This window comes from Bombus terrestris, chromosome 11 (assembly GCF_910591885.1).
Source record: "Bombus terrestris chromosome 11, iyBomTerr1.2, whole genome shotgun sequence".
NCBI classification, from domain to species: domain Eukaryota; kingdom Metazoa; phylum Arthropoda; class Insecta; order Hymenoptera; family Apidae; genus Bombus; species Bombus terrestris.
In genome coordinates, this window is record NC_063279.1 from 15,006,438 (window position 1) to 15,029,314 (window position 22,877).

At 30.2% G+C, this 22,877-nt stretch overlaps 2 protein-coding genes across 6 annotated transcripts in view; one reads left to right on the forward strand and one right to left on the reverse strand.

Annotated features, from left to right (window-relative positions):
* Positions 1-14,581: 14,581 nt before the first annotated feature.
* On the reverse strand, positions 14,582-19,954 carry LOC125385995 (40S ribosomal protein S6-like). Its single transcript, XM_048410363.1, has 5 exons — positions 19,813-19,954; positions 16,831-17,035; positions 16,620-16,765; positions 15,005-15,205; positions 14,582-14,903 (listed from the first exon to the last, which is right to left on the reverse strand). The coding sequence occupies exons 1-5, from the start codon at positions 19,816-19,818 to the stop codon at positions 14,706-14,708; spliced, it is 756 nt and encodes a 251-aa protein (XP_048266320.1). The 5' UTR covers positions 19,819-19,954; the 3' UTR covers positions 14,582-14,705.
* A 489-nt stretch (positions 19,955-20,443) lies between these two features.
* The window catches only part of LOC125385994, a 120,620-nt gene continuing 118,186 nt past the window's right edge, over positions 20,444-22,877 (forward strand). For all 5 annotated transcript variants that reach the window (XR_007225796.1, XM_048410359.1, XM_048410360.1 and 2 more), the window contains exons 1-7: positions 20,444-20,593; positions 20,685-20,811; positions 21,015-21,115; positions 21,206-21,319; positions 21,401-21,807; positions 21,891-22,154; positions 22,229-22,384. Coding sequence is in view for 4 of the 5 variants with exons in the window: in XM_048410359.1 (XP_048266316.1) it covers positions 20,689-20,811; positions 21,015-21,115; positions 21,206-21,319; positions 21,401-21,807; positions 21,891-22,154; positions 22,229-22,384 (1,165 nt within the window). In the remaining variant the exon portion in view is untranslated. The remainder of the gene's footprint in view (positions 20,594-20,684; positions 20,812-21,014; positions 21,116-21,205; positions 21,320-21,400; positions 21,808-21,890; positions 22,155-22,228; positions 22,385-22,877) is intronic.

Here is a 22,877-nt window from a genome sequence, read left to right on the forward strand (position 1 = left end):
TATGGTAATACTATATAAAGTTATACGTTATATCGTAATACTGTAGAACGTTATACGTTATATCGTAATACTATATACCGTTATACGTTATGTCGTAACAGTATATAACGTTATACGTTATATCGTAATATTATATAATGTTATTGGTTATATTGTCATGCTATGCAGCGTTATACAATATATCGTAATACTATATAATCTTATACGTTCTAACGGTATACTACATAACGTTATACTTTATATTGTAATACTATATAGCGTTATACATTATATCGTAATACTATATAACGTTATACGTTATATCGAAATACTATACAACGTTATACGTTATATCGTAATACTATGTAACGTTATACGTAGTAACTGCATACTACATAACGTTATACGTTATATCGTAATGTTATATAACGTTATACGTTATATCGTAATACTATGTAACGTTATACGTTGTAACGGTATACTACATAACGTTATACGTTATATCGTAATGTTATATAACGTTATACGTTATATCGTAATACTATATAACGTTAAACGTTATATCGTAACAGTATATAACGTTATACGTTGTAACTGTATACTACATAACGTTATGCGTTATATCGTAGTGTTATATAACGTTATACGTTATATTGTAATACTTTGTAACGTTATACGTTATATTGTAATACTTTGTAACGTTATACGTTGTAACTGTATACTACATAACGTTATACGTTATATCGTAATGTGATATAATGTTATACGTTATATTGTAATACTATATAACGTTATACGTTGTAACTGTATACTACATAGCGTTATGCGTTATATCGTAATGTTATATAACGTTATACGTTATATTGTAATACTTTGTAACGTTATACGTTGTAACTGTATACTACACAACGTTACACGTTATATCGTAATGTTATATAACTTTATACGTTGTAACGGAATACTACATAACGTTATACGTTATATCGTAATACTATATAGCATTATACGTTATATCGTAATAGTATAGCGTTATACGTTATGTCGTAATACTATATAGCGTTATACGTTGTAACTGTATACTACATAACGTTATACGATATATCGAAATACTATACAACGTTATACGTTATATCGTAATACTATACAACATTATATGTTATATCGTAATACTATATAGCGTTATACGTTATATGGTAATACTATATAAAGTTATACGTTATATCGTAATACTGTAGAACGTTATACGTTATATCGTAATACTATATACCGTTATACGTTATGTCGTTACAGTATATAACGTTATACGTTATATCGTAATATTATATAATGTTATTGGTTATATTGTCATGCTATGCAGCGTTATACAATATATCGTAATACTATATAATCTTATACGTTCTAACGGTATACTACATAACGTTATACTTTATATTGTAATACTATATAACGTTATACATTATATCGTAATACTATATAACGTTATACGTTATATCGAAATACTATACAACGTTATACGTTATATCGTAATACTATGTAACGTTATACGTAGTAACTGCATACTACATAACGTTATACGTTATATCGTAATGTTATATAACGTTATACGTTATATCGTAATACTATGTAACGTTATACGTTGTAACGGTATACTACATAACGTTATACGTTATATCGTAATGTTATATAACGTTATACGTTATATCGTAATACTATATAACGTTATACGTTGTAACTGTATACTACATAACGTTATACGTTATATCGTAATATTATATGACGTTATATCGTAATGTCGTAATCTGTTATATCGTAATACTATATAACGTTATACGTTATGTCGTAATACTATACAACGTTATACGTTATATCGTAATACTATATAGCAGTATACGTTATATCGTAATAGTATAGCGTTATACGTTATATCGTAATACTATATAACGTTAAACGTTATATCGTAACAGTATATAACATTATACGTTGTAACTGTATACTACATAACGTTATGCGTTATATCGTAGTGTTATATAACGTTATACGTTATATTGTAATACGTTGTAACGTTATACGTTATATTGTAATACTTTGTAACGTTATACGTTGTAACTGTATACTACATAACGTTATACGTTATATCGTAATGTGATATAATGTTATACGTTATATTGTAATACTATATAACGTTATACGTTGTAACTGTATACTACATAGCGTTATGCGTTATATCGTAATGTTATATAACGTTATACGTTATATTGTAATACTTTGTAACGTTATACGTTGTAACTGTATACTACACAACGTTACACGTTATATCGTAATGTTATATAACTTTATACGTTGTAACGGAATACTACATAACGTTATACGTTATATCGTAATACTATATAGCATTATACGTTATATCGTAATAGTATAGCGTTATACGTTATGTCGTAATACTATATAGCGTTATACGTTGTAACTGTATACTACATAACGTTATACGATATATCGAAATACTATACAACGTTATACGTTATATCGTAATACTATGTAACGTTATACGTTGTAACTGTATACTACATAACGTTATACGTTATATCGTAATGTGATATAACGTTATACGTTATATCGTAATACTATGTAACGTTATACGTTGTAACTGTATACTACATAACGTTATACGTTATATCGTAATGTGATATAACGTTATACGTTATATCGTAATACTATACAACGTTATACGTTATATCGTAATACTATATAGCATTATACGTTATATCGTAATAATATAGCGTTATACGTTATGTCGTAATACTATATAACGTTATACATTATATCGTAATACTATATAACGTTATACGTTATATCGAAATACTATACAACGTTATACGTTATATCGTAATACTATGTAACCTTATACGTAGTAACTGCATACTACAAAACGTCACACGTTATGTCGTAATGTTATATAACGTTATACGTTATATCGTAATACTATGTAACGTTATACGTTGTAACGGTATACTACATAACGTTATACGTTATAACATAATGCTATATAACGTTATGTGTTACATCATAATACTACATGACGTTATACGATATATCGTAATCATATGTAACGTTATACGTTACATCGTAATACTATAGAACGTTATACGTTATATCGTAATATTATATAACGTTATTCGTTATATCGTAATGCTATATAGCGTTATACGTTGTAACCGTATACTACGTAACGTTATACGTTATATCGTAATGTGATATAACGTTATACGTTATATCGTAATGTGATATAACGTTATACGTTATATTGTAATACTATATAACGTTATACGATGTAACTGTATACTACATAACGTTATACGTTATATCGTAATATTATATGACGATATATGTTATATCGTAATACTATATAACGTTATACGTTATGTCGTAATACTATACAACGTTATACGTTATATCGTAATACTATATAGCAGTATACGTTATATCGTAATAATATAGCGTTATTCCTTATGTCGTAATACTATATAACGTTATACATTATATCGTAATGTGATATATCGTTATACGTTATATCGTAATGCTATACAGCGTTATACGTAATATTGTAATACTATATAACGTTATACTTTGTAACTATATACTACATAACGTTATACGTTATATCGTAATATTATATGACGTTATATGTTATATCGTAATGCTATACAGCGTTATACGTTATATCGTAATACTATATAACGTTAAACGTTATATCGTAATACTATATAACGTTATACGTTATATCGTAATACTACATAACGTTATATGATATATCGTAATAGTATGTAATGTTATAAGTTGTAACGGTATACTACATAACGTTATACTTTATATCGTAATACTATACAACATTATACGTTATATCGTAATACTATATAGCGTTATACGTTATGTGGTAATACTATATAAAGTTATACGTTATATCGTAATACTGTAGAACGTTATACGTTATATCGTAATACTATATACCGTTATACGTTATGTCGTAACAGTATATAACGTTATACGTTATATCGTAATATTATATAATGTTATTGGTTATATTGTCATGCTATGCAGCGTTATACAATATATCGTAATACTATATAATGTTATACGTTCTAACGGTATACTACATAACGTTATACTTTATATTGTAATACTATATAACGTTATACATTATATCGTAATACTATATAACGTTATACGTTATATCGAAATACTATACAACGTTATACGTTATATCGTAATACTATGTAACGTTATACGTAGTAACTGCATACTACATAACGTTATACGTTATATCGTAATATTATATGACGTTATATCGTAATGTCGTAATGTGTTATATCGTAATACTATATAACGTTATACGTTATGTCGTAATACTATACAACGTTATACGTTATATCGTAATACTATATAGCAGTATACTTTATATCGTAATAGTATAGCGTTATACGTTATATCGTAATACTACATAACGTTAAACGTTGTATCGTAACAGTATATAACGTTATACGTTGTAACTGTATACTACATAACGTTATGCGTTATATCGTAATGTTATATAACATTATACGTTATATTGTAATACTTTGTAACGTTATACGTTGTAACTGTAGACTACATAACGTTATACGTTATATCGAAATGTGATATAACGTTATACGTTATATCGTAATGTGATATAACGTTATACGTTATATTGTAATACTATATAACGTTGTACGTTGTAACTGTATACTACATAACGTTATGCGTTATATCGTAATACTATGTAACGTTATACGTTGTAACTGTATACTACATAACGTTATTTGTTATATCGTAATGTGATATAACGTTATACGTTATATCGTAATGTTATATAACGTTATACGTTATATTGTAATACTTTGTAACGTTATACGTTGTAACTGTATACGACACAACGTTACACGTTATATCGTAATGTTATATAACTTTATACGTTGTAACGGAATACTACATAACGTTATACGTTATATCGTAATACTATATAGCATTATACGTTATATCGTAATAATATAGCGTTATACGTTATGTCGTAATACTATATAACGTTATACATTATAGCGTAATACTATATAACGTTATACGTTATATCGAAATACTATGCAACGTTATACGTTATATCGTAATACTATATAACGTTATACGTTGTATCGGTATACTACATAACGTTATACTTTATATAGTAATGCTATTCAACGTTATGCATTATATTCTAACACTATACAACGTTATACGTTACATCGTAGTACTATAGAACGTTATACGTTATATCGCAATGATATATAACGTTCTAAGTTATATCGAAATACTATACAACGTTATACGTTATATCGTAATACTATATAGCATTATACGTTATATCGTAATAGTATAGCGTTATACGTTATGTCGTAATACTATATAACGTTATACATTATATCGTAATACTATATAACGTTATACGTTATATCGAAATACTATACAACGTTATACGTTATATCGTAATACTATGTAACGTTATACGTAGTAACTGCATACTACAAAACGTTACACGTTATATCGTAATGTTATATAACGTTATACGTTATATCGTAGTACTATGTAACGTTATACGTTGTAACGGTATACTACATAACGTTATACGTTATAACATAATGCTATATAACGTTATGTGTTATATCGTAATACTACATGACGTTATACGATATATCGTAAACATATGTAACGTTATACGTTATATCGTAATACTATATAACGTTATACGTTATATCGTAATGCTATACAGCGTTATACGTTATATCGTAATACTATATAACGTTATACGTTGTAACCGTATACTACGTAACGTTATACTTTATATAGTAATACTATATAACGTTATGCGTTATATCCCAATACTATACAACGTTATACGTTACATCGTAGTACTATAGAACGTTATACGTTATATCGTAATATTATATAACGTTATTCGTTATATCGTAATGCTATATAGCGTTATACATTATATCGTAATACTATATAACGTTATACGTTATGTCGTAATACTATATAACGTTATACGTTGTAACCGTATACTACGTAACGTTATACGTTATATCGTAATGTGATATAACGTTATACGTTATATTGTAATACTATATAACGTTATACGTTGTAACTGTATACTACATAACGTTATACGTTATATCGCAATATTATTTAACGTTATACGTTATATCGTAATACTATATAACGTTATACGTTATATCGAAATACTATACAACGTTATACGTTATATCGTAATACTATGTAACGTTATACGTTGTAACGGTATACTACATAACGTTACACGTTATATCGTAATGTTACATAACGTTATACGTTATATCGTAATACTATGTAACGTTATACGTTGTAACGGTATACTACATAACGTTATACGTTATATCGTAATGTTATATAACGTTACACGTTATAACGTAATTCTATACAGCGTTATACGTTATATCGTAATACTATATAACGTTATACGTTATATCGTAATGCTATACAGCGTTATACTTTATATCGTAATAGTATATAACGTTATAAGATGTATCCTAATACTATATAACGTTAAACGTTATTACGTAATAGTATACAACTTTATACGTTATATGATAGTACTATATAACGTCATACGTTATTACGTAATAGTATATATCGCTATACGTTATATGGTAATAATATACAACGTTATACGTGATATGGTAATACTACATAACGCTATACGTTACTACGTAATTGTATATAACGTGATATGTTATTACGTAATAGGATATACCGTTATACGTTATTACGTAATAGTATATCGTTATGCGTTATTACGTATTAGTATATATCGCTATACGTTATATGGTAATAATATACAACGTTATACGTGATATGGTAATACTACATAACGCTATACGTTATTACGTAATAGTATATAACGTGATATGTTATTACGTAATAGGATATACCGTCATACGTTATATGGTAATAACATACAACGTTATACCAGATACAGTGATACTATATAACGTCATACGTTATTACGTAATAGTATATATCGTTGTACGTTATATGGCAATAGTACACAACGTTATACGTGATATGGTAATACCATATAACGTTATACGTTATTACGTAATAGTATATAACGTTATGTGTTATTACGTAATAGTGTATAACGTTATACGTTATTACGTAGTAGTATATCGTTATGCGTTATTACGCAATAGTATATAACGTTATACGTTATCACGTAATAGTTTATAACGTGATACGTTATTACGTAATAGTATATATCGCTATACGTTATATGGTATTAATATACAACGTTATACGTGATATGGTAATACTACATATCGCTATACGTTATTACGTAATATTATATAACGTTATACTTGATATGGTAATACCATATAACGTTATACGTTATTACGTAATAGTATATAACGTTATAAGTTATTACGTAATAGTATATAACGTGATACGTTATTACGTAACAGTATACAACGTTATACGTGATATGGTAATACTATATAACGTTATACGCTATTACGTAACAGTATACAACGTTATACGTGATATGGTAATACTATATAACGTGATACGTTATTACGTAACAGTATACAACGTTATACGTTATATGATAGTACTATATAACGTCATACGTTATTACGTAATATTATATATCGTTATACGTTATATGGTAATAATACACAACGTTATACGTTATGTGGCAATACCATATAACGTTATACGTTATTACGTAATATTATATATCGTTATACGTTATATGGTAATAATACACAACGTTATACGTTATGTGGCAATACCGTATAACGTTATACGTTATTACGTAATAGTATATAACGTTATAAGTTATTACGTAATAGTATATAACGTGATACGTTATTACGTAACAGTATACAACGTTATACGTGATATGGTAATACTATATAACGTTATACGCTATTACGTAACAGTATACAACGTTATACGTGATATGGTAATACTATATAACGTGATACGTTATTACGTAACAGTATACAACGTTATACGTTATATGATAGTACTATATAACGTCATACGTTATTACGTAATATTATATATCGTTATACGTTATATGGTAATAATACACAACGTTATACGTTATGTGGCAATACCATATAACGTTATACGTTATTACGTAATATTATATATCGTTATACGTTATATGGTAATAATACACAACGTTATACGTTATGTGGCAATACCGTATAACGTTATACGTTATTACGTAATAGGATATACCGTTATACGTTATATGGTAATAATATACAACGTTATACGTGATATAGTGATACTATATAACGTTATACGTTATTACGTAATAGTATATAACGTTATACGTTATTACGTAATAGTATATAACGTGATACGTTATTACGTAACAGTATACAACGTTATACGTGATATGGTAATACTATATAACGTTATACGCTATTACGTAACAGTATACAACGTTATACGTGATATGGTAATACTATATAACGTGATACGTTATTACGTAACAGTATACAACGTTATACGTTATATGATAGTACTATATAACGTCATACGTTATTACGTAATATTATATATCGTTATACGTTATATGGTAATAATACACAACGTTATACGTTATGTGGCAATACCATATAACGTTATACGTTATTACGTAATATTATATATCGTTATACGTTATATGGTAATAATACACAACGTTATATGTTATGTGGCAATACCATATAACGTTATACGTTATTACGTAATAGGATATACCGTTATACGTTATATGGTAATAATATACAACGTTATACGTGATATAGTGATACTATATAACGTTATACGTTATTACGTAATAGTATATAACGTTATACATTTTTACGTAATAGTATATAACGTGATACGTTATTACGTAACAGTATACAACGTTATACGTGATATGGTAATACTATATAACGTTATACGCTATTACGTAACAGTATACAACGTTATACGTGATATGGTAATACTATATAACGTGATACGTTATTACGTAACAGTATACAACGTTATACGTTACATCGTAGTACTATAGAACGTTATACGTTATATCGTAATATTATATAACGTTATTCGTTATATCGTAATGCTATATAGCGTTATACATTATATCGTAATACTATATAACGTTATACGTTATGTCGTAATACTATATAACGTTATACGTTGTAACCGTATACTACGTAACGTTATACGTTATATCGGAATGTGATATAACGTTATACGTTATATTGTAATACTATATAACGTTATACGTTGTAACTGTATACTACATAACGTTATACGTTATATCGCAATATTATTTAACGTTATACGTTATATCGTAATACTATATAACGTTATACGTTATATCGAAATACTATACAACGTTATACGTTATATCGTAATACTATGTAACGTTATACGTTGTAACGGTATACTACATAACGTTACACGTTATATCGTAATGTTACATAACGTTATACGTTATATCGTAATACTATGTAACGTTATACGTTGTAACGGTATACTACATAACGTTATACGTTATATCATAATGTTATATAACGTTACACGTTATAACGTAATTCTATACAGCGTTATACGTTATATCGTAATACTATATAACGTTATACGTTATATCGTAATGCTATACAGCGTTATACTTTATATCGTAATAGTATATAACGTTATAAGATGTATCCTAATACTATATAACGTTAAACGTTATTACGTAATAGTATACAACTTTATACGTTATATGATAGTACTATATAACGTCATACGTTATTACGTAATAGTATATATCGCTATACGTTATATGGTAATAATATACAACGTTATACGTGATATGGTAATACTACATAACGCTATACGTTACTACGTAATTGTATATAACGTGATATGTTATTACGTAATAGGATATACCGTTATACGTTATTACGTAATAGTATATCGTTATGCGTTATTACGTAATAGTATATATCGCTATACGTTATATGGTAATAATATACAACGTTATACGTGATATGGTAATACTACATAACGCTATACGTTATTACGTAATAGTATATAACGTGATATGTTATTACGTAATAGGATATACCGTCATACGTTATATGGTAATAACATACAACGTTATACAAGATACAGTGATACTATATAACGTCATACGTTATTACGTAATAGTATATATCGTTGTACGTTATATGGCAATAGTACACAACGTTATACGTGATATGGTAATACCATATAACGTTATACGTTATTACGTAATAGTATATAACGTTATGTGTTATTACGTAATAGTGTATAACGTTATACGTTATTACGTAGTAGTATATCGTTATGCGTTATTACGCAATAGTATATAACGTTATACGTTATCACGTAATAGTATATAACGTGATACGTTATTACGTAACAGTATACAACGTTATACGTGATATGGTAATACTATATAACGTTATACGTTATTACGTAACAGTATACAACGTTATACGTGATATGGTAATACTATATAACGTTATACGCTATTACGTAACACTATACAACGTTATACTTGATATGGTAATACCATATAACGTTATACGTTATTACGTAATAGTATATAACGTTATACGTTATTACGTAATAGTATATAACGTGATACGTTATTACGTAACAGTATACAACGTTATGCGTGATATGGTAATACTATATAACGTTATACGCTATTACGTAACAGTATACAACGTTATACGTGATATGGTAATACTATATAACGTGATACGTTATTACGTAACAGTATACAACGTTATACGTTATATGATAGTACTATATAACGTCATACGTTATTACGTAATATTATATATCGTTATACGTTATATGGTAATAATACACAACGTTATACGTTATGTGGCAATACCATATAACGTTATACGTTATTACGTAATATTATATATCGTTATACGTTATATGGTAATAATACACAACGTTATACGTTATGTGGCAATACCGTATAACGTTATACGTTATTACGTAATAGGATATACCGTTATACGTTATATGGTAATAATATACAACGTTATACGTGATATAGTGATACTATATAACGTTATACGTTATTACGTAATAGTATATAACGTTATACGTTATTACGTAATAGTATATAACGTGATACGTTATTGCGTAACAGTATACAACGTTATACGTGATATGGTAATACTATATAACGTTATACGCTATTACGTAACAGTATACAACGTTATACGTGATATGGTAATACTATATAACGTGATACGTTATTACGTAACAGTATACAACGTTATACGTTATATGATAGTACTATATAATGTCATACGTTATTACGTAATATTATATATCGTTATACGTTATATGGTAATAATACACAACGTTATACGTTATGTGGCAATACCATATAACGTTATACGTTATTACGTAATATTATATATCGTTATACGTTATATGGTAATAATACACAACGTTATACGTTATGTGGCAATACCGTATAACGTTATACGTTATTACGTAATAGGATATACCGTTATACGTTATATGGTAATAATATACAACGTTATACGTGATATAGTGATACTATATAACGTTATACGTTATTACGTAATAGTATATAACGTTATGCGTTATTACGTAATAGTATATAACGTGATACGTTATTACGTAACAGTATACAACGTTATACGTGATATGGTAATACTATATAACGTTATACGCTATTACGTAACAGTATACAACGTTATACGTGATATGGTAATACTATATAACGTGATACGTTATTACGTAACAGTATACAACGTTATACGTTATATGATAGTACTATATAACGTCATACGTTATTACGTAATATTATATATCGTTATACGTTATATGGTAATAATACACAACGTTATACGTTATGTGGCAATACCATATAACGTTATACGTTATTACGTAATATTATATATCGTTATACGTTATATGGTAATAATACACAACGTTATATGTTATGTGGCAATACCATATAACGTTATACGTTATTACGTAATAGGATATACCGTTATACGTTATATGGTAATAATATACAACGTTATACGTGATATAGTGATACTATATAACGTTATACGTTATTACGTAATAGTATATAACGTTATACGTTTTTACGTAATAGTATATAACGTGATACGTTATTACGTAACAGTATACAACGTTATACGTGATATGGTAATACTATATAACGTTATACGCTATTACGTAACAGTATACAACGTTATACGTGATATGGTAATACTATATAACGTGATACGTTATTACGTAACAGTATACAACGTTATACGTTATATGATAGTACTATATAACGTCATACGTTATTACGTAATATTATATATCGTTATACGTTATATGGTAATAATACACAACGTTATACGTTATGTGGCAATACCATATAACGTTATACGTTATTACGTAATATTATATATCGTTATACGTTATATGGTAATAATACACAACGTTATATGTTATGTGGCAATACCATATAACGTTATACGTTATTACGTAATAGGATATACCGTTATACGTTATATGGTAATAATATACAACGTTATACGTGATATAGTGATACTATATAACGTTATACGTTATTACGTAATAGTATATAACGTTATACGTTTTTACGTAATAGTATATAACGTGATACGTTATTACGTAACAGTATACAACGTTATACGTGATATGGTAATACTATATAACGTTATACGCTATTACGTAACAGTATACAACGTTATACGTGATATGGTAATACTATATAACGTGATATGTTATTACGTAACAGTATACAACTTTATACGTTATATGATAGTGCTATATAACGTCATACGTTATTATTATTACGAAAAAGCTGAAACGAGCACAACGAACGGCCCTGTGCATAACAACGACGGCATACCGTACCGTCTCCCACGCGGCACTTTGCGTGTTGACCGGGAATCTCCTGATTTACGTAAGGATAAAGATGCTCGGAGAGACCTACGAGAGGAACAAGATCCATGAGTCCAGGATTGGCGCTGATGACGGCTGCAAGCTGAAGGAGGAACTGGAGGCGATTCGCAAGAAGGCCCAAGAGGAGTGGCAGAAGGAATGGAACAGCTACAAAAAGGAGAATGTCACGAAGAAATTAATACCGAGTGCGCTGCTATTTACCAAAAAGAAGATGGACATCGATCACCACACCATGCAGCTTCTAACCGGGCATGGGAGCTTCGGTGTCTATAGGAAGAGGATTGGCAAGGACAGCGACAGCAACTGTCTCAACTGTGGAGACCCTAACGACGATGCAGAGCACGCCCTCTTCGCGTGCCCGAAGTGAAAGGACAGAAGGATCGAGCTGGAGAACGCTCTTGGCGAGAAGATAGGCGTGGACAATCTGATCGCCACGGTGACCGCCAAGAACGAGAGCTGGAATAAATTCAGGCAATTCTGCAAGACCGTCATGTGTCACAGGAGGGTGACAGCGAGGGCCTGGGAAGAGGCAAGGAGGAGAACGAGTGAAACAACAACTACGCGGAGCAATGAAGGCAAGAATACAAAAGAACGAAAAACCGCAGAAGGAGATCAGCCCAGTATCCTGAACTGGCTGAGAAGATGACATGAGCAGTAACTGCCCGAAGAGGTAGATACAACGGGGCACGAAAGGACAACCCTGATGACTGCCGACAGGTTTTACCGGGGTTGTCTGCCCTCAAAGCGGAGGAAGAAGGAGGAGGGGTTTTTAGTGGGTATGGCAACGACATCCGACCGACTCCCACATAACCCAGTGACGCGGGTTACGGGGCATGCGTAATAGCATTTTCCCCTCCTCACGCAAAAAAAAAAAGAGTGATGTAGCCATCGCAAAGTTCATGGGCATCACCACCAGCACGTCATACTAAAGAGAGGAACAGAGTCCTACGACCGTACACGGAACGCCCTGCACCGTACCGAGAGGTATCCATGACCATATCGAAGACATCGCACAACATCTGCAAGGATAGGACAACAATCGGCTGACGCTTTACCACGTTAAGATCTATAATGTTATCTCTGGTAAGGGTGTATTGTAGCGGCACTCGACAACAAATACCGCTACTCGACACTAACTAAGCAACCAACTCTAGGTTTCGAACGTTCGGGACCCGGGTTCGATTCCCGGCGCCCGTGATCCTATTTTTCTTCCACGCATCAAAATGGAAGAATAATTAGCAGTATCCCAGCAGCGACATCTACAGCCGGCAATTACTACTATCACGGACAACATATACCACCTCTACAATACTAATTAAGAATAATATTAAAATAACCATTGATGTTGATGATGACCTCTATAATTCCACCTTAATCATTTCAGAAACTTTAAAAATTACTAATTGCTTAAAATGATAAGCTTCTACCTTACGTATATGCTGTATAAATTTAGACGAGTATAATAGTGTATATATGAACATTACGAATATGGAACATGTAAGTGATATTACAAAAAGACAAGATATTACAAAAAAAATATAAATATTTATTAGGCTTATATACAGCTAATATTTAATAGGTTTATATACAACATATTTGTACACAATTTGTTAGTTTCATATTGTATTGGACGGTATCATTGCAGTCTTTTACTTTTGAATGGCGGGTGCAGACTGACTGCCCGATTTGGAATCTCGTATAGAAGCACTACGTCTTCGCTTTAGTTCTTCTTGATGTCTATTCTTAGCTTCCTTTTGCCGTTGTGCTAACAGCTTCGCATATTCTGCTGCTTGTTGCTTGCGAGCCAAGCAACGCTTCGTCTTTAGAGCCAGTCTATGCCTCTTTCTCTATATAAACATATTTTTATTTTACTATAAACTCCATACTTTTGAAAAATTTTAACTGAAACAAAACAACAATATAAATATAGATACATATATGTACAAACCTGGAGTGTAAGTGGGGTAATAAGACGTTGAATTTTAGGGGCTTTCGACCGCTGTGGTTTGCCCTCTTTTTGAATTGGTCGTTTCACAACGAATCGACGGACATCATCTTCCTTCGATAAGTTAAATAGTTTGCGAATTTTGCTCGCTCTCTTGGGTCCTAAACGGCGTGGGACTTCCTTGTCAGTTAAATCCGGGATATCCTGTAAGAATTTAATCAACTTATACATTAAATGCTTCTTAGCATTAAAAATGTTCTTTAACACGTTCACGTGGGCGTTGCAATTTGTATTTCTCGCCGTGGGGCAGCACTCGTATGGATTATTATTTGAAGGCCACATGCAATTCATAGATAGCTGTTATACGAGTGTGCCCTTGGTTGAAGAAAAAAACTTTGGCAGAAAAAAACATTTATTTGTGGTACTGTAAAAATAAACAAAAAATTTCTACCGCCACAAACGATACAAAAACAAAAACGGGGCCACATTGTGAGTTTTGAAAATCGTAGCAGAGTTAAATTTTTTAAATGGATTGACAAAAGACCAGTTTATATGTTTACTACTTCCAAGAATCACATGTGTACAATTATTCAAGGAAAAAATGATGAAGTAAAGTCTGATATTTTTTTATAACGATGCAAAAAGGGGTGATGACTTATCCTATCAAATGACATCGTACTGTAGTTATTTACGGAAAACCGTTAAATGGTACAAAAAAATTATTATACAATTAATATGAGGGACTTGACTCATAATTCCGTGGTACATATATCAAAGATAATGTAATAAAGATATTAATATTTTGCAATTTAGAGAAAAAATTATTGTTCATCTTTGACCAATAATCACCACATTGCAGAAATGGCTATTGAAAAGCAAATACCTTCACAAAATGTTCACATTTTCTCCATTCACATAAAGGATCTGTAAGAAAGTCAAGAAAAAGAAGTAAGAAACGTTATAAATGCTTATATAAAAAAAATTAGAGATTATGCCATGAAAAAAAACTAAAAAAATTACGATATACTGCAATCATTGTGAGAGCCAGCCAGCACTTTGTTTCAAGTGCGTTTAAAAATTGCAAATAGAAATAAATAAACAATTAAGGTAAGGTAATTATAATATTGAATTGCTGTGTTTACTATCGAATTTTTGTTTTGTATGTTTATAATATTGAGATGAAATAAAATAAATCCTACTTCTTTTTCATTTAATAGACGTCAAATTTCCATTTAAATTTTCAAATATTTCAAATTGCGATTTTTTCTAGTTACTAAACGAACTACATTTTTGATGGTACGCACCATCTGATAGAACATTCAAGTGTGAGTCAAGTGTACGCTGCCTGATGCGAGACTCAAGCGCGAGCCACCGGTGATACGCGCCGGCGTGAACGTGTTAATAACTTAACTCACTGATCATTACATCCACAGATATGTTGACTTTTAGTGTATCGCTTATACACTGAGAAAAAGTATAAATTACATAACACAGTCTCCCAAATCAAAACACTATAGTTAATCTTCCATGTTTACGATAGTATCATAAGATAATAAGACAATTCTAAGATACACCCTGAAACATGGATAATAGATAGAAAGTACAGTCAAATTAATACCTTTTCTCCTTTTTTGACAATGACGAGAGCGAGTACTGAAAGGTTGGAATCGACTATGCATCCACGGACAGATTTACGTTTACGCTCACCATCACGTCTAGGTCTGTAGCATGAATGTCCTTTTGAGAGCAATAAACGTACGCGCCCTAGTTACAGGAATTTTTAAAAAATTAAAATCAAACGAAATTAGAATAAAAAATGCTTGTGTTACCATTAGTCAGAACGCCCTGTTTCATAGGAAATCCTTGTTTATCATTGCCGCCGGAGATACGAACGACATATCCCTTCCATTCGTTACCGAGAGCATCAGCCTCTACTTCTGCGCCCATACGCTTTTCATAAAAAATTCTCAGCTTATGTTCATCGGAGATTTCAAACAGTTTTTGACATCCTGTTGCAGGATACGATACGTTCAACTAAAAAACACAAATATTATACAGCATATGCAAAGATTTATCAGCTTTTGCCAGTTTATTTAATGTACGTAATCAAACAAAAATGTTATATATACATAGCCATATAAAGCTTTATTAAAAAGTTAAAACAAAAATTCAAAATACAAGGGGACTAGTAAGAAACTCGTTATCACTATGCTATAAAATAACAGTAGATACAGCACCTTGTAATAAGGCTTCAATTGATTTATACTTATGAAGCATTTTTTGCTTGATAATAGCCATAAAATATATTCACAAAGGTCGGCTGTTTATACTTGTAGAGTGAAATATAGGTTAAACGTCTAAGACATTTTAATGAGGTACTTTCGTAGTATAATAATGAAAATTGTAAATCTTAATGCTCTATATGAAGAAAATTTAGCCTCTTGCCTTATGATTTAAGTTCCAATAGTGTGTGCCATAAACAACAAGATCAGTCACATGTCAAACCAATTTATGATTTGGCTGAGTGTTCGTGTCTTTTTGTAAATGCATGTGTACAGGCACAATTAATTTTACTTTGCAGGATGTTTGATAAATAAATACTACCAACTGATCATTGAACAAGTAAGATTTATTATCTTGAAGTCAATAATAAATCTAATAAATCAATAACATTTTTATTACAATTTCTAAAAAAACATATTTTAAATTATGAACGTCTTGAAAAAATTTACAAAAATTTAATAATCTTCAATCGTGTGATATCTTTCAAAGCGTATTGGTACATGTAATGCAACTTTACATCTTTTGCACTCCCACGTTGTTTCACTACGTTTTTTATGTTTTGTGCATGCTTTACAAGCTCTTGGTGGCTTTGATTTCGATGGTGTTGGATCTATATGCTTGGGAAAATGACCCCAATGTTTTCCATGCAGTCTCTTTGGTAAATCTCCATTCGATAATCGTCCTTTTCGTATATATTCTGGTAATGGTACATTTTTTTAGTAATGATTGGGCTATTTCAATTCTATATTCAGCATAAGTCTGTTTTTTGTGAGTATTTATTTTGTTGAATAAAATGTATGAGTTAAACAGAGCAATATCAAAGCGGTAAAAGAAAACTTTTCGGTATCCTTTCATACATTTCCTCATCACAGGGAAGCATGCTAGCATTCGGTCTTGCCGGTCAATTCCTATCATTCTGCTATTTTGTGTTTTGAAGAAAGAATATAAATGTCTCGTATATCCTTCCATTTTAATGCCATTATTCCATTGCAGCTTCTCATTATATATTCACCCTTTTTTAATTTTACTTTATAAAAATCTTTTGGCATATTATTTCTGTTCCAGTGCACTGTTCCAACAACATTAGTTTTATTGTTAATTAAAGTTTTACACAGTTTTGGAGAACAATTGTTTAAATATAAAGTATGTCCTTTATGTAATATTGACTGTGATAGCTCTTTGACAACACTTTCAAATGCACTGTTACCAGAATTTATTTTATCACTACCAGTGTATATTTTAAGGTCATAGCAATAACCTGATTCTGACTCACATAATTTATAAAATTTTATACCAAATCTTACCCCTTCTGATGGATTAAATTGTTTATAGGATAAGCGTCCCTTATATTTCATCAATGATTCATTGATAGTAATGTTCTCTTGCATTGTATATACTTCTTTAAATCTTTGATTCAAAAAGTTTATCACAGGTTTTATTTTACATAATTTATCTGTATTGTTAGCCAAATTGTTATCTGCAAAATGCAAACATTTAGTTATTTGCAGAAATCTTTTGAACGGCATTGTTTTTCAGAAAATTGGAGTTTTTATAACTGCTTTCTTAGACCAATTCATTTGAATTGTTGATTTTTTAACTTCAGCCATTATTATACATAGTGCAAAATATATTTTGATTTCACCACAGTCTATAGGAAACCAAGTTTTATCTATTTTTAGTCTTTTATTTTCATTGTTCATTATTTGGTTTGCGTATCGATTCGTCTCCATGACAATATTTTCCCAAAATATATTATCAAATATTATATTAAAAAAGTCTAATTCTTTTTTGTTTTCACCTAACTGATTCAAAATTGCCACTTTTATGCCAGGAATTTCTGTATAATTCCAGATTTTTGGATCATTAGTCTCTTCTTTCCAAATCCATAGCTGATTGTTGATGATTACTGTGGTCTTCATCGTCGGTATCATCTTCAATAATCAGTCGCTTACAACGTTTTCGTACAGGAAGTGAAATATCACTACTGTCACTATCATTATTTAAAATATCTATCAAATCACTTTTTGCAATGTTAGCTGAATTTACAATGTTCCCAACAACGCTTAATATTCTTTATGAAGTCATTTTTGAGAATAAATTTCTAATATTTTTCAAGAAAATATATTTGCATATCCGAATGCGGCCAAGAAAATTAGTAAGTATTTGTCGCGTGTAGCCCCAAGAACGTACCACGTCTCTCACACGTATTATTTACTTTTGGTCCGAATGACTTACCATGTCTCTCACACGTGTTATTTATATTTGGCCCGATCGACGTACCATATCTCTCGCACGATATTGTAGGATAAGGGGTTAAGTATTCTACATTTGGATATGACTTGCTTCATGCTACTTATGCCGAAGATAAATGAAATAAGTCTTATTTTAACATTGGTTAGGTATACAGATAAACGAATGTTTCATAAATTATATATATCTAAAATTACTTATAGCATTTCAATATATAAATTTTTATAGTAACTGTTTGTAATATTTGTTAGATTTTGAAATTATTATTGGATACGTACCTTCATTGTGAGAAGTATCAAGCAATGCAGCGAGCTATAAACAGAAAGACCGTATATCGCACAAGCGGACACTGAATGCGTAGTAGAGTGCGTGCACCGGATATCCGGTTTAAGTCCAATGAAATTTTAAAGTGAAAATAGCAATAAACAAACTCCTTATAAATCTGTAAACAAATCATATTGATACTTATGTTTTCATAGAAATTATAGCTTAAATTTTTAGTAGTAAATTAATTCATCAACGAATTACATTTCTCTGACAAACAGATGTGAAGAAAATTAATAACATTTCTTTCAAATATTTCAAATCACTAATGTATATGTACATATTTTATTATATAGAAAATATATAAATGCAAGAAGAAACATTATTGTTTCTTTATCTTTAAAAGATAAGTAAATATTGAAACATATTCTATCAACAGTATTATTTATACTGTTGTCTATTAGAAAGAACTAGTTTTTAGTTCTGGGATAGCTCTTTGGAAATATTAGAATTTTTGCTTAAATACATGAGTAAATAACATTATCATAATAGGTTGATCATACCTTATACGATATATGAATAATGGATAAATAAATCTAGACTAGAATCGCGTTTTACGAGTAATAAGGTGGTTTACACTATAACAATAACTGTCATTTTGCAGAAAGAGACGAAAGCAGGAGGGGGGCAGCGTTCTGAAATGCCGACTTGCGGGCGTGTGTGACATTTTGATGTAGAGTGTCTTTGATGATTTTCGTCATGTATTGATTTAATACATAGATATTTCCGAAAAAAGTTAAGTTTAGTCGATCTTTTCAGAGGAAAACAAATAACAATGAGCTATTTGAATTTAATGTAAAACATTGAATATATTAATTTTTTGTAGGAAGATGGATGTCGCAGTGATAGAAGTCCTTCAACAAGCGGGTAGTCAGGATCCCACTATTTTGAAACCAGCTGAACAAACTCTAAAACAATGGGAAACTGAAAGGGGATTCTACACTGCGTTATATGTAAGTTGCATGAATAAATGTAAAATAAATTTGATTAGATTGTAAGGAGGCAAAAATTTATTCCTGATCATTTTTATTTTAACTAGCATATATAAGCATATACTATTTGCTTATGTACGTAAGATTATTTTAGGTTATTTATTTTCATTACTAACGAAAGTCTAATTATTATATTGTGAGTAAAATATTAATAATTATTTCAGAATGTGTTTTCTAATCATTCCTTGAGTATCAATATTAGATGGATGGCTATTTTATGTTTCAAAAATGGTGTTGATAAATATTGGAGAAAAAATGCTCCAAAGTAAGTATTCTTTAACGCAATCAAATTTGGCTAATAGTATTAACATCTTAATGTAAATTAATTAATAAATAACATGCATTATTACTACAGTGGAATTGCAGATGACAAAAAGGAATTTCTTAGACAACGTTTAATAGTAAACTTTGAAGAACCTGTAAATCAGTTAGCTATCCAATTGGCAGCTCTCATTGCTAAAATTGCAAGGTAATTGATATTGATTAAATAATTTGCGTTTATTTTTCTCTCTGATTCATAAAATAAGTTAAACGAAATAATGTTGTGCAGATATGATTGGCCTAGAGAATGGCGCTCATTAATTCCAACCTTATTGGATGTTATAAGAGGACAAAATCCTTTGGCCCAGCATCGGGCACTGTTAATATTACATCATGTTGTTAAGTGTTTAGCCTCTAAACGTTTAGTTCCTGGCAGACGACTCTTCCAAGAATTAACCAGTAGTGTGTTCAGTTTTATTCTGAATGTGTGGAATACTTACACAGAATCTTTTCTTATAATGGCATCAAATGGGGCAGACACAAATCAGATACAGGAAGCTTTGGAAAAAGCGTTACTTCTATTGAGAATTCTTAGAACACTTATTGTAAATGGGTTTAATAAGCCTTCAGAATCCCATGATGCTATGTCATTCTTGGAAATTGTTTTTGAACGTGCAAGAACTTGTCTTGAATGTCGTTAGTATATTTCTCCTCTGATACTACCCTTAATATCAGTTATATATTTGTCTCTCTTAATAATGATTTTTATATAATTCTAGGAAAGACATTAATTTCAAGAGGTATACAGATGGAAGTATGCGATAAATTTATAATTCATTTAACTAAAGTATTAATAGGAGTATTAGAAATGCATCCATTTTGCTATGTAGAACTAATACCAACATCATTAGAATTTTCTGTTTTTTATTGTTTCACTGAAGCTGGTCAAGCCCTAGCTTTTGAAAGATTTGTTATACAGTGTTTAAATTTAATGAAAGGCATTTTATTATCTACATACTATAAACCAGCTAAAGTTCTCAAAGGTATATATGATGGATAATGGTATTTTGTAAATTTATGGGTGTGATTTATTAAGCTTGAAAATTTGTTAATACAGATACGAAAAATCCTTTAACGTTGAGAGCAAATCAATTGAGACAAGAATTTTTTACACCTGAAACATTAGCAGAAATTTGTTCAAGGCTGGTAACACATTATTTTCTTTTAACACCTGCTGAATTGGAATTATGGGATACAGATCCAGAAAGTTTTGGTAAATATTTGTATACATACATACATACATATATATATATATATATATATATATATATATATATGTCGGAGATGAAAGAACACAGGAACCTTCCCTTTGGAACTTTGGGAAGACCCCTAGTATTGTAATTTAGATTTCACCATAGCCGTATTAAGAAACTGTTGTCATTCGATCCGACTGTATTTATTTGAGATTTATGATAGTGAGCTCGGGCTCGAGGCGACAATCAGTCGCCGAACGTAGCCACGGTCAAAGGGATGAACGTTTTGTCTAACATAGGCATGAAGTAATTCTATAGCTCTCCTTAAAAGAAATACTTGGGACAGGGCACGACGGTAAACGTTTCAATGGTTTCTGCCCCGTGGCTCGCCACACGCAGACTTTGTCCTTCGGGTAAGATGATTGCCAGATGCCAACGCATCTCCACAGTATATGTTTAGCTGGGCGAGGACCCGCTACGAATATTAAGTTTCAATTATACAAAGTCTTTCAA

Bases quoted from the DNA above. Each gene is read 5' to 3' on its own strand.
- LOC125385995 (XM_048410363.1), bottom strand. The intron at 16,766-16,830 runs GTAACACAAGCA...TCCTGTAACTAG, and splicing joins ACAGGGCGTTCTGACTAATG to GGCGCGTACGTTTATTGCTC. The intron at 15,206-16,619 runs GTATTAATTTGA...AAATTCTTACAG, and splicing joins TTGTCAAAAAAGGAGAAAAG to GATATCCCGGATTTAACTGA.